General features: G+C 44.1%; 4 protein-coding genes across 5 annotated transcripts; 2 read left to right on the top strand and 2 right to left on the bottom strand.

The window, feature by feature from the left end:
* Positions 1 to 873: 873 nt before the first annotated feature.
* Positions 874 to 2,777, bottom strand: LOC139333660 (transcription factor HES-7.1-B-like). Its single transcript, XM_070966249.1, has 4 exons — positions 2,665 to 2,777; positions 2,361 to 2,456; positions 1,221 to 2,175; positions 874 to 1,084 (listed from the first exon to the last, which is right to left on the bottom strand). Exons 1-3 carry the CDS (start codon positions 2,740 to 2,742, stop codon positions 1,612 to 1,614), a joined length of 738 nt encoding a protein of 245 aa, XP_070822350.1. The 5' UTR covers positions 2,743 to 2,777; the 3' UTR covers positions 874 to 1,084; positions 1,221 to 1,611.
* A 1,459-nt stretch (positions 2,778 to 4,236) lies between these two features.
* pbx2 (pre-B-cell leukemia homeobox 2) lies at positions 4,237 to 10,986 on the bottom strand. The gene is made up of 8 exons (XM_070966246.1): positions 10,742 to 10,986; positions 9,984 to 10,057; positions 8,857 to 9,101; positions 8,038 to 8,228; positions 7,760 to 7,895; positions 7,469 to 7,610; positions 6,829 to 6,923; positions 4,237 to 5,032 (listed from the first exon to the last, which is right to left on the bottom strand). The coding sequence occupies exons 1-8, from the start codon at positions 10,984 to 10,986 to the stop codon at positions 4,952 to 4,954; spliced, it is 1,209 nt and encodes a 402-aa protein (XP_070822347.1). The 3' UTR covers positions 4,237 to 4,951.
* Positions 10,170 to 14,786, top strand: LOC139333659 (G-protein-signaling modulator 1). 2 transcript variants are annotated; one of them, XM_070966248.1, is made up of 6 exons: positions 10,170 to 11,100; positions 11,915 to 12,007; positions 12,474 to 13,034; positions 13,338 to 13,503; positions 13,759 to 14,000; positions 14,151 to 14,786. In XM_070966248.1, exons 3-6 carry the CDS (start codon positions 12,492 to 12,494, stop codon positions 14,289 to 14,291), a joined length of 1,092 nt encoding a protein of 363 aa, XP_070822349.1. In that variant the 5' UTR covers positions 10,170 to 11,100; positions 11,915 to 12,007; positions 12,474 to 12,491; the 3' UTR covers positions 14,292 to 14,786. The 2 variants fall into 2 exon arrangements, with proteins under 2 accessions (XP_070822349.1, XP_070822348.1); XM_070966247.1 differs by having other exon boundaries at positions 10,846 to 11,100; positions 11,910 to 12,007.
* A 1,843-nt stretch (positions 14,787 to 16,629) lies between these two features.
* On the top strand, positions 16,630 to 24,315 carry dnase2 (deoxyribonuclease II, lysosomal). The gene is made up of 7 exons (XM_070966540.1): positions 16,630 to 16,765; positions 17,945 to 18,042; positions 18,242 to 18,413; positions 19,269 to 19,371; positions 20,403 to 20,567; positions 22,591 to 22,809; positions 22,989 to 24,315. Exons 2-7 carry the CDS (start codon positions 17,945 to 17,947, stop codon positions 23,357 to 23,359), a joined length of 1,128 nt encoding a protein of 375 aa, XP_070822641.1. The 5' UTR covers positions 16,630 to 16,765; the 3' UTR covers positions 23,360 to 24,315.
* Positions 24,316 to 24,459: the final 144 nt, after the last annotated feature.

The raw sequence follows: 24,459 nt of genomic DNA, 5'->3' as shown, positions 1-24,459 counted from the left end.
AACAATAATCATTAATAGAAACAATAACAGGAACAATCAGACAGCCATGACAGGTGAAGGACAAACGTCCTGTGGGTGTGACTGAGCTTCAAAGCGCTGCGGGAGGTCTTAAGACACGTTTATGATGTGACACCGGACACGCGCAGAAAACCAGCGTCCAGTGAGCAGCTGGGGGCGATGTGGGGACAGAATGAATACTAATTACAATGAAAACAAACGTGGCCATGAGCTGAGAGGCTTTCCAGCTCCTTCATCTTCATCCTGTCAGGGTAAGAGTCTGACTAACAAGTTAACTTGGACGTGTGGTTGTTCCTCATAGAAACTTAGACTGTAGATGTTCTGCACAAAGTTCTGCAGCATTTCTGAAAAGGTGTGACTGCAGTTACACTGCCAATGTGCTCTAATTACTGCCTGTACTTATATAAGAAGTGATATGACAATAATGTGTTTTGAGGAGCAGAACAAGTTCAGTCAGACTTCTTTAAGAACAGAGTAGATGGAAGGAAACACACACTGTGTCAGGACTGTTTGCTGCAACTAAATCTGGATTATTTTATGATTTAATAAACTTCATTTTAACACGTTTTGTTGTTAATCTGCTCCAGGCTATATTAACGTTTTTTCTTAGTTTAATCCAAAAAGCCTTCAAACTGAGTGACTAATGTGTGAGCAGGACGATCTTTGATGTCTCTGAGGTGAGAACTGCTGCTGAACTCACGGCCAGACTTCACACCTGGAGGATGTAGCTCTGCAGGACGCCATGTTTCACACCTCCAAGTCAAAACTTAAAAGAGCTGTCAGTGCAGACAAAAGGCCTTTGGCTTGTTTCTCATTTTAAACAGAAAACAATGTGACACCGTGCGTTTTCATTTTCAGAAAAGTTTTATTTTTCTTATAAAAAGAATACTGCTCACCATAGGGAGACATCCAGAATAAATTAGTGTGCAAAATAAACAAGACATATAAAATATAAAGAGAATACAAGTTGTACACGGAGCCACAGATGTCAGTGATGCCAGCAGACATCATGGCACGCAGGTGAATGTGAGGGGCTCTCCCAGCCTCGAACCCTGAGGTCCCACACCTGGAAATGTGATGGATGGACACTCGATCATTATCCGCTTCAGTATCACACTCTGGAGTCATGTCAGCAGCTACAGCAGAGGGGTTTTAGCAGTGTATGAAGGAGGACAGGAACTGATCGGCTCCGCGATACTCACCTCCAAACTCGCTCTCCAGCACAGCTGCAGTCCCAGCCGGACAGCTCGGCCTCGGCCACATGATCCAGCTCACGTCTGTCCCGGTGTGGGAGTCCCCGTGGCTGTTGGCAGAATAGATGGCTGCCCCACTGACTGCGCTCATTCAAAACCGTTAAACAAGAGGAGTGAGTCGACCCGATCACACATAGAGCACGTGTACAAATGACATTTTTACATTATTTACAGGCTTTGAGGATGCGGTTAAATAGCATGAATAACAATGTGGTTATGGGTTATCAGAAGGCCAGAGGCCGCTACAATGCAAATGTTCTATCAGGAACAGTTGGCACCAGTAAATATCAGTCAGTTGTTGAAGTCATTAAATGTTCAGATTTCAGGGTCTGTCTGAGGATCAGGACCAGGGCCTCCACAGTGACTGGCTGACCGGCTGCCTCTGGGACGGGCTCTGTTTTCTCGATCGTACCTCCACCCTGATCTCAAGCCGGTTTTGTTTCTGAGCCTGCTGGGCTTTTCTGGGAAATCCCTGCTGGACTGGAAACCGGTACGGATGTGCAACACTGTTCACGCTGAAGGCTCGCCTTTGCAGTCTGTGCTTGGACTTCTGCCTCAGCACACGCAGAATGGACTTCGTGTGGGGCAGAGAGGTGGAGGAGCGGGCTTCAGCTCCCCTGTGGACGTCTGCAGGATCAGAGTCTGAACGGGAAAAGCGAGCGGCAAAAGACGCATCCAGCGCTGCTCCGAGCCACAGGCCTTTCCCTTCAGGTCCCAGGAACTGAGCGGCTCTCTGCAGGCAGGTGGAGATGCCGTCCTGGAAGGACTGTTTACGGCCTCTGCCACCACCTTCTCCCCCTCCATCTCCTCCAGCTGTCGTCTTGTCTTCTTTGCCGGTGTTCTGTAGAAAGCGCACTGTGTGTTCGAGTATCTCAGCCTTCTCCACCCTGCGCTCAGTCCCACCCTGTATGAAAACATCGGTATGTTAGTGGAGTCTGCTGGCTTCATTCAGAGGCCTGAACGGTGCTTAATAATTACCTTTCCTTAGAATATAACGTTCTAGTTATTATTTAGTTTTGTAAATGGCAAATGCATTTTGAAAAATTGAATAAACAAAGTGCATTCAAAGGTTTTTCTTATTATTTTTACCAATTGTCGAGGCTCCTGGAGCAACATGGTCGTCAGACGCTCCAGGCTGCGGTTCATCCTCTCCCTGCGGCGTTTCTCCACCTGAGATTTTATGAACTAGAATACACACAGAGAGACAAAAAACATTTTGGGGATTACCGAAATGCGCATCTGTGGTCATGATTCAATCTCCGTTCAGTTCAGAACACGCAGCATAAATCAACCTAGTCATTTCAAACACTTTAAAAATCTGAGAGTAACCATTAAAATGCAATCGTTATCTTTATAAAGCAATTTATAACACATGCACGAAAATTTATTATACCTTTCTTTCGTTTGTTGCATCCTCCGTTTCCTGTAACAGATTCATTGTCTCCAGTGGTCCAAACCAGTCGGTCTTCATCCAGTAGTGACAGTTCAGAGAAGCTCCTCCGCACTCTGCTCCTGATCAGGTAATGAGGTTTGTGTGTCAGCCTGCTTCTTTTTGGCTACCTCCTCCCAGCGACTCCCGAAGACTCCTCCTACCCCCGACAACATGTTACATCCCAACCCCCTCCTCCAGAAACCACCACCCCCTCCCCACCTCCACACCGTTTTTTTATTCACTGTAACGGAGGAACTTTTAATTAAATGGACATCTCCTGCAGTTTATTTATCTGAGGCCTCGATCTCACCACCAGGCAGCACACCAGCTCGTGCTTAAGATGCAAAAAACAGAACAAATGTGTGTGAAACCTTACGCGCAAAACCGTGCGTAAAAAGCTGTGCGTAAAATGGAAAGTGCAGAGTTTGAAATTTTACCTGAAAATATAGGACATGCAAGTTATGATTTGCTTTCTTTGTGGTGTTTATCTTAAGCTGAGATCAATGATGGAAACTCAGGTTTTAGCAATACCACAGTGAAAATTCACAAATCTGAACAAAAAACAGCAAATTAGGACCAATTTAAAACATTTCTAATAGTAATAATTTTAGTTTTTATGGATATTTCCTGCGACACTAAATTGTGAGTAACGTGGTTGTACCCTTTTATTGCACTTTCACCTCCTGTTATATTATATATAATAATAGGATTTGGACTCATGGACCATGAAGAGATCTGGATGTACAGCTGCACCGCTGAGAGCGCAGAAACCACCAGCGGAGGTGCGGGTCAGTGAATGAGTTGGCACGTCTGTCCGTTTGTTCCGCTGGTTTATTAACGTACCAAAACATGGGACATCATCCGTCTACGAATTAACTTCTGGCGCTAAACTGAGAAATTATTTGTTTCCCTCATTGTTCCCTTCTATAAGCTGTGCGCTCACTTACGGCGAGTGCCGACACTTCACACCGACCGTTCACACTTCACGCCTTTGCATTTGTTAGTCAGTCCGCGGGGTGAAGGTGTAACAATGGTTTACATTTTGCATCCACACCTCCGTGTCACAATGGAGCACGCGTGCCATTTGGGGGAGCCGTGTCGTGCTGGCGCGCCGTTTGGCTCCAGTTGTTCCACACTTGCTTGTGGAAACCCTTTGATGCTTCCAGGCGACCGTGGGAAAGCTGAGTGACGGAGAGGACGCACACGTGACAGCTCTCTGATTTAATATTTCAATAAATGGTTAACGAACTGAAGCCCGTGGGCCCTCAGGGGTCCTTGATTACACCATATCTGAGGCGCACAATGTAGTCCTACAGCAGTTATTATAACACCCATAACACCTCATCTTAATGATCTAGTCAGAAAGTTACTTAATTTTCCATCATATGTGGGGAAAGAGAATCAAATATGTAAAAACATGGCCAAATAAAACCCAAACTATTTGAGGTCTTTTGTAATTTGAGTAAACCAACCCTTTAACACCTGAAGCTCCTTTCATTCTGACCTCCACATAAATCTGGACCGATCACCATGTGGTTGTGAATACAGAGAGTCTTTATTGTAAAAGAGGTAGAGAGAATACAGGTGTTTCACTGTACAGAAAAAAGACAGCACTGTTGATATACTCATTCAAACAATTAACGTGGACTCAGTCGCACTTCATTCATTTTACAGGGACACATAAGCCCGGTAGAAAAACAAAAACAAACAAACAAAACAGAGAAACAAACACACAAAATCTTTGGATTTTTCTCTATTGCCCTCTCATTCACTAAATGCATTCTCTCTTTCTGAGCTGTTAAAATGAAAATAGTTGTAGCACTAATAATAAAACAGCAATAATATTAATAATAATAATGATATAGTGTGCTAAAATCAATGATAATGCCGCCCCCCCTCCCATTCCCAACCACAAACACAAACCTCAGTAACTTGTCAAAAGTAGTGGAAAACAAACCCTCCAACCCCGATAATAAAACCACACCTGCATGCACACAACACACACACACATACACACACTTTCAGTCGACCATCCGTGCACTCAGCTAATCATACAAACATAATAATAACCGACGCTGAGCAGTAAGAAAAGAAAAAAACAAACAGTGTACATTTTAAAATAGTCAAACCAAACAAACAACGTACAAAAAACAACTGCAGCCAAGTGGGAAGTGTGAAATCATTCTTTCTGTCTTTCTCCACCCTCAAACTTTCCGTCGCTGTCGCTCTGTGACGGCGGGCACGGCCATCAGTCGGAGTTTTCCGAGTGGTCGCTGTGGGGAGAGGCGCCGGACGGGGGGGAGTTTCGACCATGCCAGTTCCCGTTAGCCTGAGGAATCGAAAGGAGAGGCGAGGCGTCAGAGGGCAACACGAGACTCTTCGACTGCTGGCTGGACAAATGAGACATCAGGTGACGAGCTCCAGAACGTTGTGGCAAGTGTTTTTCATTGTTTTGTTTGATGTTTTATAGACCAAACAATTCACCGGTAATGAGAACAACGGTCAGCTGTAGCTGGTCGTCATGTAAAATATCCACCGTGAGCGTTGTTGATCAAGAAAAAATGAAATGCTGAGGACATAAAACAATCGCTGTTCCTTTAAGGATAAAGCTGGAGTTAGGTCTCCCAGATGCTGCACGACAGGTTGTTTAGCACTACACGAGTACAACCCACCCCCCACCACCACCACTACCACTGTTGTTCACTACTGGCTGTGACGCTGGTCGTTCACCAGCCACAACAAAATCATCTCAAAATCGGCTACAATCATGAAATCTGTCTCTCTCATGCTATCTTACAAGGAAAAACAATTACCATGAACAGCTGGGTACTGTAGTTCTGAGGACACGTTACTCAAACAGGAGTGAAAGGTGCATTTGTCCAACACCCCAAGTCATTGCAGTCTACTGTCCTCTGAGTTTAGGAAACACTTTAATGTGTTGTGCCTTCTTATGTCAGTCCCACTCCATGCAAATCATCCATCCCCTCCATCAAGCATGGACAGTGGATTTCTCTCTGGTCTAAGCGCAGAGTTAGAGGGCTGTGGAGACTCCACTCGGCTGAGTGGGAACATCTTCAGTCCACCAGAACCACGTGCCGGCTGCCTCCAGGCCTGCAGCTGAACTGAACCCTGATACGTCTTTCAATACATTTCTAAACACACCACCTCCCTAAAAAGGGTAATATCTCAACTGCATGAATTAATTCAGCCCATCCGGATGGACTCCTTGGGAGGGATTAAATCCTCATGGTAGAAAGATTTCCATATAAATTTCACTGAGAACAAGAGGAAAGAAATTCTCTGAAAAGTCCACTCATCTTTTATTTGTGCTGAACATGGAGTTACTTAATCCTCCATCGAATCTTCTGGACCAAAGTCAGACTTCATTCATATGCTCCGGTCCATCACTATGCCATTTTTGGTCTGATTTTTTTCAATATTATCAGAAGTTCTGAATATTCACAATCCTCAGATCCTCAGTTCAGAAGCCTTATAGAGCTAAAATGAAGTCACCTGCCCCCCCGACTCATCCCCTCTGGATTAAACACACTCTTCATTATGCTACCAGTAAATGTATTAGATATATCCTAAGAGGCTCCTCTTTAAAATTTGATGACATTTGGCAACCCTTTAAACCTACGAGGAAGACCCTGACTACCTGCCAAAGCACACACGGATTCAGTTCACTGATGACGGGTCCAAGATTTGTTCTGTATTTGCTCATTTGTTCATTAATGGAAAACAATAAAAACATTTGTTAGAAAAAACAACATTTCTTGAGGAATACACGTATTTGGTGCTTTAGTGAGTATTCATGGTACCAGCACAGTGTTTATGGGATTGACTACAGTGTGTGTGTGTGTGTGTGTGTGTGTGTGTGTGTGTGTGTGTGTGTGTGTGTGTGTGTGTGTGTGTGTGTTCATCATTATGAAGGGACATGTCATTCAGTGCAACTGTGCAGCTCACTGATGTGTTTTTAATAGTTTCTGGACAACAGCAGAGCTCTATGAGACAGCACAATCAGATGACACTTGTTATTAGATCAAGTCATTGCTGCTTTCGAGCTTTCATGGGAATTTGCCAACATTTTCAATGTCATTTAGTGTGTAACTATGTTGTAAGTACCTGCAAGCCCATTTGGTAAGCAGACTGCTCGCCGTTCACAGGTGGAACCCCGAGGAACAGGTCAGCTGAGCCGGACAGAGAGAAGGACCCAGACCCTGAAGAAAGGCAGAAACAGGAGAGAAACCTCAGCGCTTACTACTAATAATCACGTTTTACATACAGTTATACGCTTTTAAAATGTGGTGGCAGCTACAGGCTTGATGGAATTCATGATTGTGTATTGTATTGCCTTTAAACGCTAAGAGTCCGGATGTCTTTCAAAAAGGATCAGCCTGACAAAAAGCCTGAATGTGAGACTTGTTTGGGATTCATACTTTAGCTCTGCAGCTAATCTAAGTCTGTAGCAAAGTGGGCTGTGGCAGGAAAAGTGAGGCTAGCAGCCACAGAGCAAGTTAGTGAGAGCAAAGATAACTGTGCAGCAGATGAGCTCAAAACCACAATTTGTCACTGCAAATTGTCTTTGTTTGCTTCGCGCTTTCTGATCATGCCAACGTGCTCAGTTTCCTTCGCCTCAGGTTATGTGTTGTGTTCAGGTGCACAGCTCAGCCAAATGTTCTGGGACAAAAGCGCAGACTAACACTGCATTTCACTGCCTCAAGACGACCTGTTGCACGCTGTGGGCTTCGTCATCTTTTGGTACCTGTGGAGTTGGGAGTGTGCGGGGAATCGCTGCCCTGTCTGGCCCCCAAAGCTGTCTTCATGGCATAAAGGTTGGCCTCTTCTTGGAACTTGCCGATATTTTTTTTGTAGCGAATTCTCTTGTTGCCAAACCAGTTGGAGACCTGGCAGAAAAAACAAAGACAAACATGTTTAAGAGAGTAAATTATTGATCACGAGCAGTAAATCCAAACACAACCGCCGAATACTACTGCTGTTGCCTGCCACACCCAGCGTTCCCCTACAGAGGGTTATCTTATGTTATACGGTTTACCTGAGAGACGGTGATTCCACACTGTTTGGCGAGTTCCTCTTTGGCTTCTTCACTAGGGTAAGGGTTGGACAGGTGGGAGTAGAAATACTCATTCAGGACCTCTGTGGCCTGTTTGCTGAAGTTGCGCCTTTTGCGTCTGATGAGACACAAACGGGTTGTAAGTACTGGAAAAAGACAACTATCCTGTTTTTTTTGTTAACTTCATTTTTATCAGATTCGATTTACAACCCGTGTCCTGTCTATACACTCACACACACACAAGTCAACACAATGCCTACCTGGCATCAAGGAAGCGGGACCTCAGGATCATGACTGCCTCACAAGTGCTCTGCTTCAGCTGGGTCTGGATCGAGCTGAACTTGCGGTGGATGATGGCCACCATGCGCTCGATCTCCCGCGGAGTGACGGGCCGCGTACGCGACTGCTCCCTCAGCAGGTTCATCACGTGGGTGGTGAACTCAGTGCACGCCTGGGCAGGGGAGGCATAGGACGACGGACAGTGAAGGAAAGAAGTGTGCAAAGGCAATGAAGGTGGGTGTATTCTGTCATGTCAGTTTGTTATGGAAAGAAAATATCGCATCACAATAAAAAACATTCTGAAACTGGAAATTAATATTTCTGTTCATGGCCACGTATAAGCATAATTACTAAAAGGCTTTGCACAGCTGGCACGTCCCGCCTGTAAATTCAGCATCTGAATGATCCATAAAGCAGCTCACACAACTATAGTGTAGAAATTTGCCTTATGTCTTGAAGGTTTTACTACATCTTGCATGAAAAATGTACTGTATGTTGCTGATGAGCATCATTACAGTGGTGCATATACAACAGATCTGATTATGTTTTGAATAATTGCTCAGAAATGGGCTTCAGCGTAGGTTAATCTTAAAATGCTTCTCATACAGAGACATGGAGCTCATACCTGCCATGAATTAATCAGCAACACAAGGACAGAAACGTACTCCCCGGCAGAGCGAAGTTATGTGACTGAACTCTAGACCTAACATGCCAATGGATTACGCTTCTGGCGATCAGCTTTAGTACAGGAAAGCGTGTACGGGCAATGTCAGCACTCGTCTCCTGTTGCGACACGGTACCTGCTCATACTTCTCCAGCTCAGTGTGGTAGATACTGCGAATCTGGCTCAACTTGCTTTTGTAGTCGGAGTGCTCGAGCGAGCTGTCAGGCGACATCCCTCCCGAGCTGGTGGCAGCAGACACGGCAGCGGCAGCGCCCCCGCCCTTCTCTGGCCCCGCCACACCCTCCGCCAGCAGCATGTTGTCCAATCGCACCAGCTGAGGATCCTGAGGCTCATCCTCCTGGGCGTTCCTCATTGAGAGGCCTGTCAGTAAGACGAATGTCTATTCATTTTGTGTGTGGAAAGTCAACAGAGGACTGCAGATGCGTTAAGGCATAGTCACGTTACATTTCCGTCCTGCAAATATTTCTGCCATCACTCATTTGTTTCATCTGAGGCCTGAACATCCATGCACACATTTCCTGTTTTTGGTACAACTTGTGGGTAAAAGTTGATTTTTGCTCAATTTCACAGGGTCAGCCAAAAGAAACACTGATGTACCACGTTTGGAAGTGGTCAAAACATTTCGTGCACCACTTGTATATAATGTTTACAGTTCGCAATAACTTAGCTCAGTATTTATTTATTACCCACGTCAAAACATCCTTTTGCGGGGCTGAGCGCAGGCCTGAAAGCAAACATTGCCGTGACTGTTGAATGTCTCAGAGGGAATCTGCTTTTAAACATACGCATTTAAACAGCCGATCAAATAAAATCATCTTTTATAGCATAAATTCTTACTTCAGCTATGATTAACTGTGCAGTTATCAAACCAACCAGCTACATCTAACATGTTTCCTATTGCTGAAGCAGGCTTTGCATGTGTTTGTCCAGCTGTTGTCTCTATTTTTAAGCCAAATAGCATTTTACATTAAGGCTGTCTAATTATGTTTGAGTTTGTTTTTGACATCATAAGTGAACATATTGACTTACTGACAGCCGGAATCCAATGCCTTTATGTGTGTGCTCACTTGTTTTGATTGTATTTGCTTCTGATGACACCGTGTCAACACGGTCTCATAAGGCCGCAGCAAGCCAGGAGCCCGCTGCGCGTCAAAACTCACCGCGGCGGCTTTCAAATAAAATGCACAATGGCTAATAAACACGTCAAAACACGTCTAAATATTTGGGGAAAAAAAGCGTTACCAGTTTTTTCCTTGATCTCACACAGGACGCTGAATAATGCAGGTTTCATTCGGTGACAGTTAAGCGCATGTTTCCTGTGTATAAAGAAAAGAGAGTGATTTGTAGCTAGCGTGACAGGCTAGCTGTTAGCAGAGGCACTCTGACGACATGCAAATTGACCAAAACAAAAACACACACAAAAACAGTGGTTGGCCAGCTGCCTTTACCATGGCTACTTCAGCAAACGTTAGCTTCTGACTAGCTAAGAGCTACGAAGGCAACTGTTCCCTGGTAAACTGTCTACGGTATACGGTAGCCAGCAGCTATTAAGTTCACTCGTATTTACATTTGTTCATGATAAAATTAAGTCTTAACATGTACAGGAATATAATGTTTAAACGCTTACATTAGCGGTAACGATACCTGTTAGCTACCAATTGTAGCCTTACCTAGTTAGCCTTGGCAAACGTAGCCTAGCAGGCTAACAATGGCTAACGTTACGTTTTAGATCACTGCTGCTAAAAGAAATACGTGTTTGTAAATGACAGCAAAGAAACAATAAGCACTGGCTAACGTTAGATATGGGCGGGTTATAAAAAATACAACTTTGTTTTCGTTAGCTATTGCTAGCTAATTAGTTAGCTACTGGCTAAATAATCTAAACAATAGGTTGAAGTTGAGGAAACTTTGCGAGTCGAGTCGCCGAAGCGGCAAAACAAAAAAGCAGCTGATGGTCAATAACACTGAAAGTTAAAAAATATATCAAAGTTATCACTAACTTTGCTTGTGCCTCGTCCAAACTTTGGTCGGTGATGGTCATTATTTGCTGCAGTATGTCGCCAATATCTCTGCGGGTTTCATGTCCGTTCTCTGTGCCCTCGAGGCCCGAGTCCCCTCCTCCGTCGGACCGATGCTGGGAAGGTTGATGTACCGAGTTAAGCGGGTGCATCCCTGGGTGGCCACTCATGCCGAGTCCCCGGCCGTTGGAGGGCCCGTTGCCCGTCAGAGGCTGCTGCTGCAACATTTCCAGCGACGCACAGTGGCGACGACTGCTGCCCGACTGTGCTCACAGGCGCACAACACAGCCTGATCGGAGGCATCGCGGAAAGCAGGGTCCCCTAGCGATTGGCAGGAAAAGGTACAGCCATGTAAACACACAGCAACACAGGGTAAACAGTGCCTTTCTGTGGCAGCTGAGGGCGAACACTGCAGGGTTAAATATAACCACAACAACAAAACATCTGCACCCCCTGCATTTTCAGAAAGCAGAAGTCTGTGTGTGTGTGTGTGTGTGTGTGTGTGTGTGTGTGTGTGTGTGTGTGTGTGTGTGTGTGTGTGTGTGTGTGTGTGTGACAGGAACTAACAAGATGTAACTAAATAAAATGGAGATTATGTGCTGTTGTCGTCCTATAGTGCTATGCCTGGCCACAGGCATCAAAAGAGAGACTTCCAGATTAAAGAGGCTGCTTTTTTAATTTCTCTGGTTTAACTTTATAATCTCACTCAGACAGCTTTCTCACTTGTCTGCCTCTACTTCTTGTTTTAGCAGCAAGTCAACAGGATGTGTGCCAAAACCACAGCAGTGTCAGAAGAACTGTGCGCCTGTTTCGACATGCAGCAGTTGAGTCTGTCATAATCAAATGAGCAGCAGTTAACAGCAGCAGCTGCTTAGGGGTCTTTTGACAGCTTTTAAGTTGATCTCAGATGATGAAAACCTGTGCTTGGGACCATACGTAGACTAACCAAATGCATGGGTTTTCTTCTGCTCTTGACAGTAATAATTCATGTCTTGTCAGATGTGGGCTAAATAAATAGGGGTGGGCTGTGGTAAGAGGAACAGGAAGAGAGGAGACGAGAGAGAGAAGGTAGCAAGGCAGACAGAAAGGGCGAGAGCTTGTCACGTCGGCATGTAAAGCTCTTCATAGCCGCTTTTTTTTTCTTCACAAGAATAGTGAGAAGACAAGTGATAACCTAAAAATGCTGTGCTGCGTCTGTGGCGACTTCAGGAGATGACGCTTTGAGGAGACAAAGTTCAAAACACAAAGGTAAGAGTGAACTGACTGGATTTATCTTTACTGTGTGGCACAATGAGCTAGCTTTTAGGGCAAAACAAGAGAATATATGGATCAGCAAGAATTTCAGTGAAATGTTTGGCAAAACATCCAACAGAAATCATCAGTCAGCAGCAAGAAGGTGACATCTCCGAAGATGTTGTCACACACCTTTGCTGTCATACAGCTGATAGGAATATGACTTACAATGGAATTTTCAGCTTGAACATCTGGAGCCACCACACTAGAACCTGCCAAACTGGTTTCATGTGCATTTCTTTCTAAGGAAGACACTACTGCTGCTGTATAGCTGTATTCATGTCTATTCTAAGTAACTTCAGAGTTGGTATGTGCCATGTTTACTGAGTGTTTTTTCCCTGGAGCATTAACAATGAGGTCCTCGAAGTCTTTGACCTAAGATCTCTGACCTAACCCCTGTTTCTGTGTATCTTCTTGTCAGGGCTTGACCGTAAGATTAATGGACTGCACAGGGATCAAAGTTGAAATGGCTGAAGGGGGGCTGCTGGAACCTCTCGTCATCACCGAAGAGGGAGACGAAACTGAGTGTGTTATTGAAAGAGAGGCAGCAAGCAGTTCGGTCGTCATCTCACAGAGCTTCAGCGGCGAGTCGGCTCCGAAAAAGGAAGAGGAACACTCAGGAGAGCGCAAGAATGAAGACGATATAGCCACTAAAATGTGTTTAGAAGATCAGAGTCCAGAAAAATCTGAAGCCAACGCGCAAGACGGCCAGACAGGAGAGGCTGTTGTGAATGAAGGGGACAAACACGAAGATGATAAACCAGAGGAAACTGAGAACATGAATGATGGACAAAGCAGAGGAGATAGTGAGAGTGAAGGGCAGACACATGATGTGATGAGCATTAACGAAAAACCTGAGAAACCCAGTGACACAGAGGGTGAAGAAGCTACGCGAAATGAGCCTCGAGTGGATGTACGGAGGTTAAATTCCTCTGAGCAGCAGCCTGAAGGGACAACAAGTCAAGAAGTGGATCCAAAAAAGGTTTGTGGACTGTTTATTTTACTTTGTTCTATCCCCTCTATAATAACTCACTTAGCAGGTCGGACAGAGAACAAAGTCTTTGTTTGTAATGGTCATGACTTCACAATCCAGCCACCGTGTACTCGACAAGAAAAACAATCTCGTGGTGGAAAAACAGCAGGTATCGTTTTGTTACGGAGCATGTGGGAGTACGTAGGAGTCGGGTGAATTGTTTTGCTGTGCCAACAAACAGTCTGTGCCTCTCACCAAGAAACCTTTCCTCCCCCCTCGCTCTTTTTCTGCCACCTACCCGCGTGTTCTCAGGCTCACCGGTTAACTCCTGACTTCCCGGAGGCGCTGTACGAGCTGCTCTGCACCCTTCAGGAGGGGAGACGGCTCAATGATCAGCGCTGCTCCTTCAGGCTGGAGAGTGGGGTTAGGAGGAGGAGGTGCCACTCAGAGCCCAACACCACCCGGCCAGTGAACAGAGGTGGGAGCTCTTTGAGGAGCTATACTCTGTTTTATAGCGTTTAAGTCACGAAACTGTTGCGTTTGTTTCCATGTAATGAAGCTGACTCATGTTAATCCAGCTGAAACAACACAAAACTACCGGTATACCTCTGTGACTCAACAGTGTTTTGAAACTTTTGTGACTTCAATGTTTCCACATCTTTACTTGACCGCTGACCACTTCAAGTCTCCCGCCGTCTGACCATCAAAGCTCTTTTCTCTCATTTGTCCACAGTCGTCTTCTCCTCCATGACTTCGCTGCAGAAGGAGGAGTTTTTTGATCTGGTGGCCACCACTCAAGCTCGCCGACTGGATGACCAGAGGGCGCAGCTCGAAAGGTCTCCACCGCCGAAATCAAAAGCCAGAAGCTTCAGAGGCAGCATAAAGCAGCTCTCTTTTGTGAAAAAGCCTGCGCCGGTTCCTGCGCCGGTTCCTGTGCCCAAAGAGGATCTCTATAATATGATTCTCACGACACAAGTAAGCAAGATAGATTGTGTAGATGCTTTTATGAGGACACACGAGTGCAGCTACAGCAGATCACAACTCATCTAGGTCCAAAACGTCAGAAGTATCTGACTTTCCACACAGTTTCAGGCATTCATTTCCCCCTTACCTTTCCACCCGCAGGCCCAGGGCAGGCTGGAGGACCAGCGCAGCAGAGCTCCTGGTCCCATGGACGACGAGGACTTCTTCTCCCTGCTGCTGAGGGTCCAGGGGGGGCGCATGGACGAGCAGAGAACTGAACTACCGTGCATGCTGCAAACCTGAGATGGAAAATGAAAAGAACTGTGGGAGCCATCCAGTATTGAAGCCTTATAGCCTGATTTTTTTATGGTCGCCCACGACGATGCTTGGTTTTAGGGAATTGCTATCCCGCTTGATTGTCAGATGGTCAGTGTTAAAGCTGTTGAGTCTGCAGCAAAGACGCTAATGTTTGAGGAACAGAGCTTTTAATGACTTGAGGGATGTTCCTGATGAGATCACAAAGTTTACTGCTAGTTAGGTACTTTTCTCCTGAATCGGATCAGTAGATATGCTTTCTTATCTTACCGAAAATTTTGGATTCTCTTGAGTGTCTGCGATGAGTGCTCCCATTCTTCCTGTGGAGGAGGCAGTCTACTGGTCTCTGTTGTTTCTCCTTATTTGAACAGTAGATATTTAACACACCAGACGAGGATGTGAATAGGAAATAGCTCCAAGGCCACACAGTGCTTGACTGTATGTGGATGATTCTCCGCCAGAAAATAAACAAATGTCTATCTGAGCCATTTGCATTTACCCATTTATTCCATCTGTCCCAGAACGTCGTGAGGAGAAAAAGAGATTCAGCACACGCTCTAGTCAGAGTTTCATTCTTTCATTTCATTTTTATCAGTTCATCTTTGCATATCAAACAGTCGCCTGTAACTGCACGCGTTTTAGCAGTGACACTAACAAGAAGACCTTAAAAATCGTGTTATCTTCATCATTAATGATCATTCCCACAAACTCGTGATAGCGTCTAATCTTTTTACAACAGTCCGTTGCATATAAATCAAGACATTCAGCTGGGATGTCCCATTTAGGGCACAAATGAGCCAGATAAGGCTGTTAATTTTTCACAGAATGAAAGGACTGAAAGGGTGTTATCTCAAAGTTCCTGAATTTTGATTTACGTTACCGAGTCGTTTTTTATTGAAGGTCACATCACCCCAGAGACAAAAAGGAGATGTACATGTCTAATGAATAGCAGAATTAATTATTAAACTCTTGATCCAACTATTCGTTTCTGAAGGCTTAATATACCTGCAAAAATGCTGCATGTGCATGTGCTGCATCCAGGGCCACACGATGTCAGCAGCCAGAAGGGGCCTGGTGTTCAGTCCAGTCAGTTCAGAGCAAGGTTTTCAGAGGAAGTCCTGACTGGTCTGCACAAGTGAGGTTAGAGGTGATGAGAGGATGCTGTGTCACTTCCTCAAACTGACCACCAGTTGTGTGATATGTGATAGCAACACTTTGACCAGTACTGTCGCTTGAAATCGAAATCAGAAGGTGAAAACATATTGTAAGTCAGAAATATGACCTTTGAAGATGGTGCATGTTTGTCGAATTATAAAAAGGCGGATTAATTAATTCAATAAATTTCTGATGTGAGGTCAAAGGTAGTGACATATCTCCAGATTCTTGATGCGACGCTCTTTGTTCTGTCATGTGACCTGCTCTTCGACCTCTGCTCCAAATCATCAGGTGATATAAAAACAAACATTTCTAATGAAAAGAAGAGGAACAGATGAGGAGAAGAAAAGCACGTAACAAAAGCGAAACCACACTTCTCACCAAAATTGTGAAAGTCAAACAGGAAACAACAACAACAGCAGGCCAGCTAACCGGGTTCAAGTTCCACTTTTGAGATGGGTGTGTGAAATATGCATTTAGCCCGGGCCTGGGTCAGTATGCTCCATCATATCTCTGGTATGGCCTTGGCTTTTGTTCAGAGACCAGATACTGACCAGGTCAACATGCATTGACCGTTGTTATTTTTATTATAGGTGGTTGATTGAGAGTCCTGGTGATGGAGTATTTTACTAAAACCGATTTAATCTTAAAGTCTGAAGAACCTTCAGTTAAACCCTGCCTGTAGTCTGGAGGCCTGCTGGCTCTTCATGCTGTATACTGTAGAAGCTCATAGGTTTCTCCATCCTTCTCCATCCTTCCAAGACAATATATAGTGGTTAAAACAGTGACAATGTGTTATCTATAGCTAATATAGCTGTCCTGCCCTAATCGATCAAATCTTATCAATTTAGATTCGATATCTAATTTTAATAACTCAAAGTTAATGTGGCTGTAACCGCCTTTTCTCTGCAGCCCCGCCCACCCAGTGACGTCCAGACCACTTGACTGAAACCTAGGACTTTTAGAAAGGGATAAGACGGAAGCTAGGAAGTTGAGGATCATTTAAGCTGAGTTGAATCAAATTTTCGTTTAGTAATTGTTTCGTACATGCTATACTCTTATAGTTTAAAACAATTTAGCTCGTGTTTGTTGTAATGATTTTTCTTTAAGAAGTCTGTCGGTGTTAGCTGTCGTTGAACGGTTTGTTACGTCACTGACTTATCCCGGTGTTGTAGTCCCGGACCTAAACAAGGAACTGGATGAAGATGAAACTTGTTCAGGACTGGGAGCCACATTTTATATTCATGCTGGGAACAAGATAAGAATCTATTCAGGACTTTAATGAGAAGAGACACGCTCAACCAGAGGTAAAGTTAAACTTAATCTGTGCTTTCGGTCATTCTGTTTTCCCTTCGTGGTTATGACAGTTAGCAACAAGCTCAGCCGTGATTTGTGTTGTCACTTGAAGTCCAGTTTTAGCTTTAATTAGTGAAGTTTGCGTAATTTTTCACATATATCAGGCATTTCTTCCTCTTTTTAGAGCTTTCTGTGGCTCGGAGCTGTAGATTTATAATTCACGGTGTTTGTGCGTCACAAGATGCTCCTCCTGAAGTGGAAGACACAGATAACATGACATTACTGTGGTTTGTAAAAATATAACATATTTCTGTTTGTAATGACACCCCTGACACTGGACTGGTGGGGGAATGTACATTTACTCAAGTGCTGTAGTTAAGCACAAATGTGAGGTACTTATACTTTACCTCAATATTTCCATATTATGCTCATTTACACTTCTTCTTCACTACATTACAGAAGGGAATATACTCTTTTTTTTTAGCTCCACTTTTACCAGCTAAAACATTACAAGTGATGCTTACTCATTAATGCATCACTAATTCTAATTTAATCATATAATACAGAATTATTCTGAGGTAGATAATTCTGCATTATGAGCACTTTCACTGTATTTTGCTGCTAATACTTTTGTACCTCTGCTCAAGTAAAACTTTTGAATGCATGACTTTTACTTGTTAGAGTATTTCTGCAGTGTTGTATTGGTACTTTTACTTAACTCAATATTTCAGTGCAAATAAAGTTGTATCAGTAGTGCAAAAATACTACAGCGAGTAAGACCAGTTTTATTGTTGAGGGTGGTCTAAATTCAAAATATGTTGGATATGCATTTTTAGAGTAGTGCAAAGGTTACACCAAAGCCTCACTTCCCTGTGTAGGTTTTACAGGATTAAGTGAAGTGCATCTTCTGACAGTACTCACACATCCATGTGTGCGTTTGACAGCGTTGTTCCTTCAGTCAGTACACAGAACGAGGACCCCTGTCATTGGCATTAAAATTGCTTTAAGAAGCAGTCTCTTTGCTAGCAGGGTGAACAAGACAAGAAATTACAGCCACCCTTTCATTGTACATATGGCCATGTCAGTATTGTCCTATCCTTTAATTCACTAATGTCCCAAATACTATTATTAGTATAAAAATATTTATATTTGCTTGTAATGATTAATTGAAGTCTGATTTTTTTCCTCAGATGCTTCTGTTCCTTTCCCTGCTGAGCTTCAGTGCACCACTAGGGGGCGACACCTCACCAATCAGCTGCTACAATGACAATGGAGCTGCAGTTGATTGGTAATTCACTGATAGCAATGCTGAACGAAACTGGTGTTTTGAATACATTTTTGTTTTAATCTCATTAAGTGTCACAGGAGAGCTAACCAGAAAACTGGAACAATATCAGTTTGGCATCAAGCTGCTGCATTTACACCTTCACAAATGTCTTCCTCTATGTGTCTCATGTGGACGTACTGCCTGATTCTCTCGTTGTCAGGTTCTACATGTACAAGCTGCCCAAAGAACATGACATAAAATCTGCCCAGCAGGGCGACAACTATTTACTGCTGGAAGAAGGGAGTGAAGGGTGGACTAATGGGAAGAGGAAAGTGAACGACACCACAGGAGCTCTGGGCAGGACAGTTGGACAACTGTACTCACAAAGAAAGGTCTGCTTCAAGCAGGCGTCTTTTTGTCTCTGGCAAAAATGGAGCAAATACTGAGTCTAGACATTGTGAATCCACTTTTGTTTCGCTGAGAGCTCATTTTCGAGAAAATCACCCTGGTAAAAGTCAGTGTCCTTCTACATGTCATGCAGAGTTATTATTCGTGCATTTATTACATATATAGAATCAGGATTAATGTGATTAGCAGTGCCAGAGTCTGCATCTTTTTCATAGTAATATTGGATTATTTAAATGAATCTTTGATAGCTTTTGCCACAGTGGTTGTAAATCTTCCTCAAGTATTAATATTATCAAAATTACAACTATATAACAAAACTGCTTTGCAACATAGTTGCAAGCATTGGTACTGAATACCAATGTATTGGTATTGAACATTGGCACTGAAAACTGTTTTTTTGGACATCAGCAGATGTTATTTATTCCTGCCAGCTTCTGCTTTTTCACTGCAGTCCTACTACTACTTCTCATTTTATAGACAGACTTACTGGATTCTGCGATAAGCCTCTTTTAACAGTCTGCTATAACCTCTTGACATTATTAGATCAGAATAAGAAACTGAGAATGAGAACTGAAATTTACTTCTTCATTTATATGCAGTCGGTCTGTTTCTCTGAACAGCTGCGTGAAGATAATATAGTAGCTTTCACAGCATGGTCATACAAAAACCTGTATATATATACACATATATTTATACCTCAGCTTAACCAGTACTGTGTTGTTTCATTGTGTTTTCAGCTGAAGTTTTTGTGTGCCTGTGTTTTTTGGGTTTGGTTCATATATGCTCAAGTATGACCATTTTATTTTTCATTTCAATAATAAACTCTCTCCCCTTCACAGAGCACAGAAGTAGCGTACATCCTTTACAATGACCAGAGGCCACCAGCGGACTTTGGCGACAGATGGGTTGACAACAGTGGAAGCAGTGGGGGGCACACAAAAGGTGAGCAGCCCAGATCCTGTACGTGCATAGCCCAGCGAGGCTGCGAGAGACCTGACTTTATACTCAAAACCAGCAAATATGGGCAAGTGTGTCATACATGCAACAACAGCGTATATAAAATTAGTTCCAACGCTGTTTAAAATTGAGGATTTCTTAAATCACAGCTTTTATTGTTGTCTTGTGCATCTGATGAGCCAATATGATGTGAGAGGAAAATGCATGTTTAAAGCATCTATAATTCATATTTTTATTGTAACAATGCATCAAATGACAGAATAAAAACAATGCAACAGTGAGAAAGCTGCAAAGAATTATCAGCAGATTCTGCAGCTCCTCTCAGCTTTACAGAGCTTTCGTTGTTTGTTTGTCCAGCCCAAATGTTTACCGCTTTGGTTCACTCTCACTGCTCTCGTACTGTTGTTTTCAGCCACAACTGGCAGCTGCTTTAAGGGAAAAAGCTCTGAAAACCCTCTGCACACAAACTGCACAGTGCCGAAGGCCAGACAGACAAAGTTAGAGACTAGCTGGTGAGCACAGTGGAGCACTTAGCAGCTAAAGAGCCAGATGTTTCCCTCAGCAGCTGGTGGAGACCAAAAACAGAGCTAAAATGTTGGACTTAACGTTCACCAGGTGGCCAGAAGCACGACTCCAAAGGAATTCTAATGTTTCTCTGTAACTGCTGGATGTATAAATTAGCAGCTGTTTGCTAACAGGCTCACACATTGAGGTCAAAGGTGATGATACAGTATGTGTTCATGACCTGTTTGTGCTGCCCTCAAGTGGCCAAAAAAATATTGCAGGTTTAGGAAAAAGGAATAGCACAAATGTAAAAAATAATTTTATTTCTGTTGTGTGGTGAATTAATGGATCAGTTATTGTGAGGAAGTGAAAATGTGTGTCACGCGCTGTAAGGTTACACTTATTTTTGAATAAGTGAATGTGCATAGCCGAGTTTATGCGGTTTTGCATATCAACTCTAAAAATCTGGGGGGGAAACCTTTGCTCACAGTTTGAATATCTCTGTTCCTCAGGTGTTGTCCTGCTGGATAAAAATCAGGGCTTCTGGTTGGTCCACAGCACCCCTCAGTTCCCCGCTGTGCGACAGGCAGGACAGTATTATTACCCCAGCAGCGGCATGATCAACGGACAAAACTTCCTCTGCGTTACCTACCCGCTCGACCGCTTCCAGACCATCGGTAAGACTGGAGGCCTGCCGCACAGCCGGCTACAGCGCAGGCAGAGATGTCTGCTATTATAATGTGAATAAATATGCTTTCATTAAGAAGGAATTCCTTCTCAAACTTCTATCTATATTGGTGAAAAGGTTCTGTTTTTGGACAATATGTTGAACATTTGCAGCCTGCTGTTCTGTAAACATTCTGCAAGATTAGGCTGATGTATTGGGTTTCATACAAACTACCAGTCATGTAATTCCCTGCTAATATAAGGGAGGCTCTTCAGTGAGTATAACAGAGACATATAATGTATCTGTATGAGTTTCCCTGATATTTTTAGTGAAGGCATAAATGCTTTTTCTAAGGCTTCCCCAAGAATATTAGAATTTTTCTGAAACCGTAAACATCTCACGTTTTAATTTCTGTCATCAAATAGAAAACATGTAAGATTTTGTTTAATATAAAAGTAGAAAACATTCTACAGATATCTCCATCAGTCAAAAATAAGTCATTTATTTGGGAGATTCCATCTCAAGCTGTGTGCTTAGTGTTTCTTTTAAGGTCTTTCTCACCTTGAAAGGAATCTCTGCAGTCCTTACTGTCCTGTCGTCACCCAGCACTTGATAATCCAGTCAGGTATTGATACAACAACAGTCCCGATCCGAGATAATCACTGTAAACAGGTGTCATCACCATGTCACCGCGCTGCCTGCAGTTCCCTGGCAGACCCAGCAGCGGCACAGTTGCTTAGGCAGTGCCTGGGGTAATGTAATTACACTGAGGTATGTTACCATAGAGATATCGGCCCTCACACTGCGGCATGCATGTGCTCCATCAGATTCCTGCCTCTCCGGCTGGGATGTTGAGAGTGTGACAGTGTCCGGGGTGTGACGTGTGTACACAGAGCAGAAATGGTTTGTCAAATAGCAGAAGGCGATCGCATTTCACGTCTCATTTTCGGGCACCTTGCAGCAGGAATGTTCTACGATATCGACCAGTACAGGAACAACTAGCATGTTGGACTCACCTTTGATTCAGTTAGCTTGTGTTAGCATTTCCCGAGCATCTTTCAGCAGATAGCTTTCCAAACTGTGTGACAATAAGATGCAAAAGCTCTGATGACTGAGCGCGGGTTTAGGGACCCTGCAGATGGCACGGTGGCATGGTGGAAACACTGTCGCCTCACAGCTAGAAGGTCCCGGGTTCGATTCCCGCTGTGGGCGCCGGGGGCGTGTCCTCCACCATGCCTTCGGTGCCTGCTGCTCGAGGAAAGGTGTGGTGTTTGCATGTTCTCCCCGTGTTCACCTGGGGTATCCTCCTTAAAAAACCCCCACATGCAAGAAGATCACCACCTGACCAATGGTGACAAAGGAATGGACAAAGGACGACCAGGATGGGTCAAACGTGGAGGACAAATTTCACCAATGCATGGCGTGCGCATGTTTGTTGTGTGACAAATAAAGGGGACTGTCCCTCTGATTCTTCTTCTTCTTCTGTGATTGAGGGCCGCACAGGAAAACCGGTGCACTACAGTTCAGCAGTGTATTAAATACAGGCTGAGAGTGAAAGTATTGAAACAGACTGCAGATGATTAAATTCTAGTACATTAATTTCATGTCACGTGAAGGGCCGCCAATGTCTGTAACACTGAAAAAGAAGAATTCAAGTCGTGGTGTCAATCTTTAGGCTTCTTTCTGTTTCACACCAAGAACCATACAGGGAGAAATCTGTCGCGGAAAGAACGTTTATGTGCACTTAAATGCACTCAGCAAGAGAGACGTGGGAAATTACTACCTGAAGTAGACATAGATAAATGCATACATGGATTTATCTCATTGCAGTAAACGTTAAGGTTGTTAGACTGTATGTGTACTTATACCTCTGTGTAGTAATCCGTTCTCATCTGCTTCTGCACAGCCGCTGCAGTGCCTCTGCACCAATGTCACCGAGACAGTGCTGTTCACTTACTGTACTTAACAGATGGAGTGATTCTGGAGTGCCGTTAGCAGCGTTCGCCTTAAATCTAATTTGTTTTGCACCACAGGAGAGCAGCTTCAGATCAATCAGCCTAAAGTGTACGACTGCGACGTCCCGGAGTCCTTGGCGTCCCTGGTGCCCGCGCTGGCTGCTGTCTGTAAGAAAAAACATCTGCCCGGTCACATTTCTCCACATCTCAAACCTGTGTCCAATCGCAGCGTGACTCTGACCTCAAAGGGCAGCACCGACTTCATCAGCTTCGCTAAAGGAGCCTCTTTTGACAACGGTATGACTTTGGAGCAAGTTTAAAGTTTGTCCCGGCCACAGTTCATCTTGTTTCAGCTTCACCTTGAGTTTCTTTGCAGGTGTAAATGTGAGCGTGTAGTTCAACTCCTCACTAAGACCACATTGTTTAACACAATGCAGGCAGTTTACATACAATAAAACACATCTCTGTCTCATCAGACCTGTACCACTCCTGGGTGGCCCCCACCCTCCAGTCAGACCTCTTGGTCCAGTTCTGGATTCGCTCCCATGGCACCCTCCCGTCCGACTGCTCGCAGGGCTGGAAGGTCCTGGACATCACGCTCATCAACCCGGGGCAGACGTTCACCTTCAGGAACAGCAAGGACCACTCCAAGTGGGCCGTCAGCCCCCAGGCGGCCGGGTCGGGGGCCGGAGGAGGCTGGGTGTGTGTGGGAGATATAAACCGGAACGAGGCGGAGGAGAAGCGAGGCGGTGGCACGGTGTGTCTGCAGGACCCGGTGGTGTGGAAGGCTTACCGGACAGCAGCGCTGCAGTGTGAGGCTTGTGGAGGAGGAACCATCCAGTGCTGATACCCTGCTAGAGCCAGGTGGGTCGGCTTAAGGGCCATCACGGGATGATAAGGGCGAGAGACTATCAGGCAGGTGGCTTGTTTAGTGGTACCATTGTTGAATGTGATGTAATCAAATAGAAATGACCCATGTTTGGCATTTAAAAGTAATATGATCCTTTCTGGAATTGTGAAATAACCAAAACTGATACTTAACGAAGGATCCCGTCGCTCATAGTAAGAAGCTGATCCAGAAAATGTACACAAAACCCCTTCTACTAGTTCAGAGCGATTATCGGCTGTTATCTGGCTGCTGCACGCTCCTCTTCAAACTAAATGCATACTGAACGGTGCTGGAGGACTAGAAGTTGTGCTCTCTGAGGGAAGCAGAGAGTTTAATGGGAAATATGGTGTTCAGTTTGAAAAACACAAAAGCTTCAAAGTGCCCTTTATACAAAACCATTTGCTCAAGTGTCTTTAAAACCAGCGGTACTGTTTTAACTGAGACGATGTTGTGAACTGTAGAAGTGCTGCCTCGCTGACTCGAACTCTTTCTGTTTAAATCACCATTAGCTGGTTGGTGGGTTTGTTCTCAGGGAGCGCATCGAGCTTTGAACCGTGTTCTGAACGGCTTTCATGGAATCTTACATGTATGAACATTAATTGATTAACTGCACAACGTTAACACTCAGCACACGCACACACTGACAATACTGATCTACAGACACTGATTGAGGTGTGAGGAATGCTTTAATACTCTGTGTTTCATGAATGTTTGTTATTAACTGGCTTGATATGAGTGTCTGAGAATTTAAAATGTGCTTTTTGGACACATCAAGAACATTTTTCTTTTGTTATGCGTCCAGGATTTTATAGTTGTATCACATTTCCACACACAAACATTCATTCTGATCTTGATTTTGCTTGAAGATAAAGATGCTGGCTATCTTGAATCTGAATAAAAAAACTAAAACTGTATTTTTTTTTGTCACTGATGTCACTGAAAACCATTCCCCTTGTTTTTTCCTCCTTATCACACCTTCTATTTGACATTTAGAGACAGCTAATTCTTTTCATGAGATACTCAGCAGCAGGAACGATCCCTGTCGGTACTCAACGTGG

Source organism: Chaetodon trifascialis, chromosome 7, assembly GCF_039877785.1.
Source record: "Chaetodon trifascialis isolate fChaTrf1 chromosome 7, fChaTrf1.hap1, whole genome shotgun sequence".
NCBI classification, from domain to species: Eukaryota; Metazoa; Chordata; class Actinopteri; order Chaetodontiformes; family Chaetodontidae; genus Chaetodon; species Chaetodon trifascialis.
Note: the sequence above shows the minus strand (reverse complement) of the source record. Positions and strands in the feature narration are given on the sequence as shown.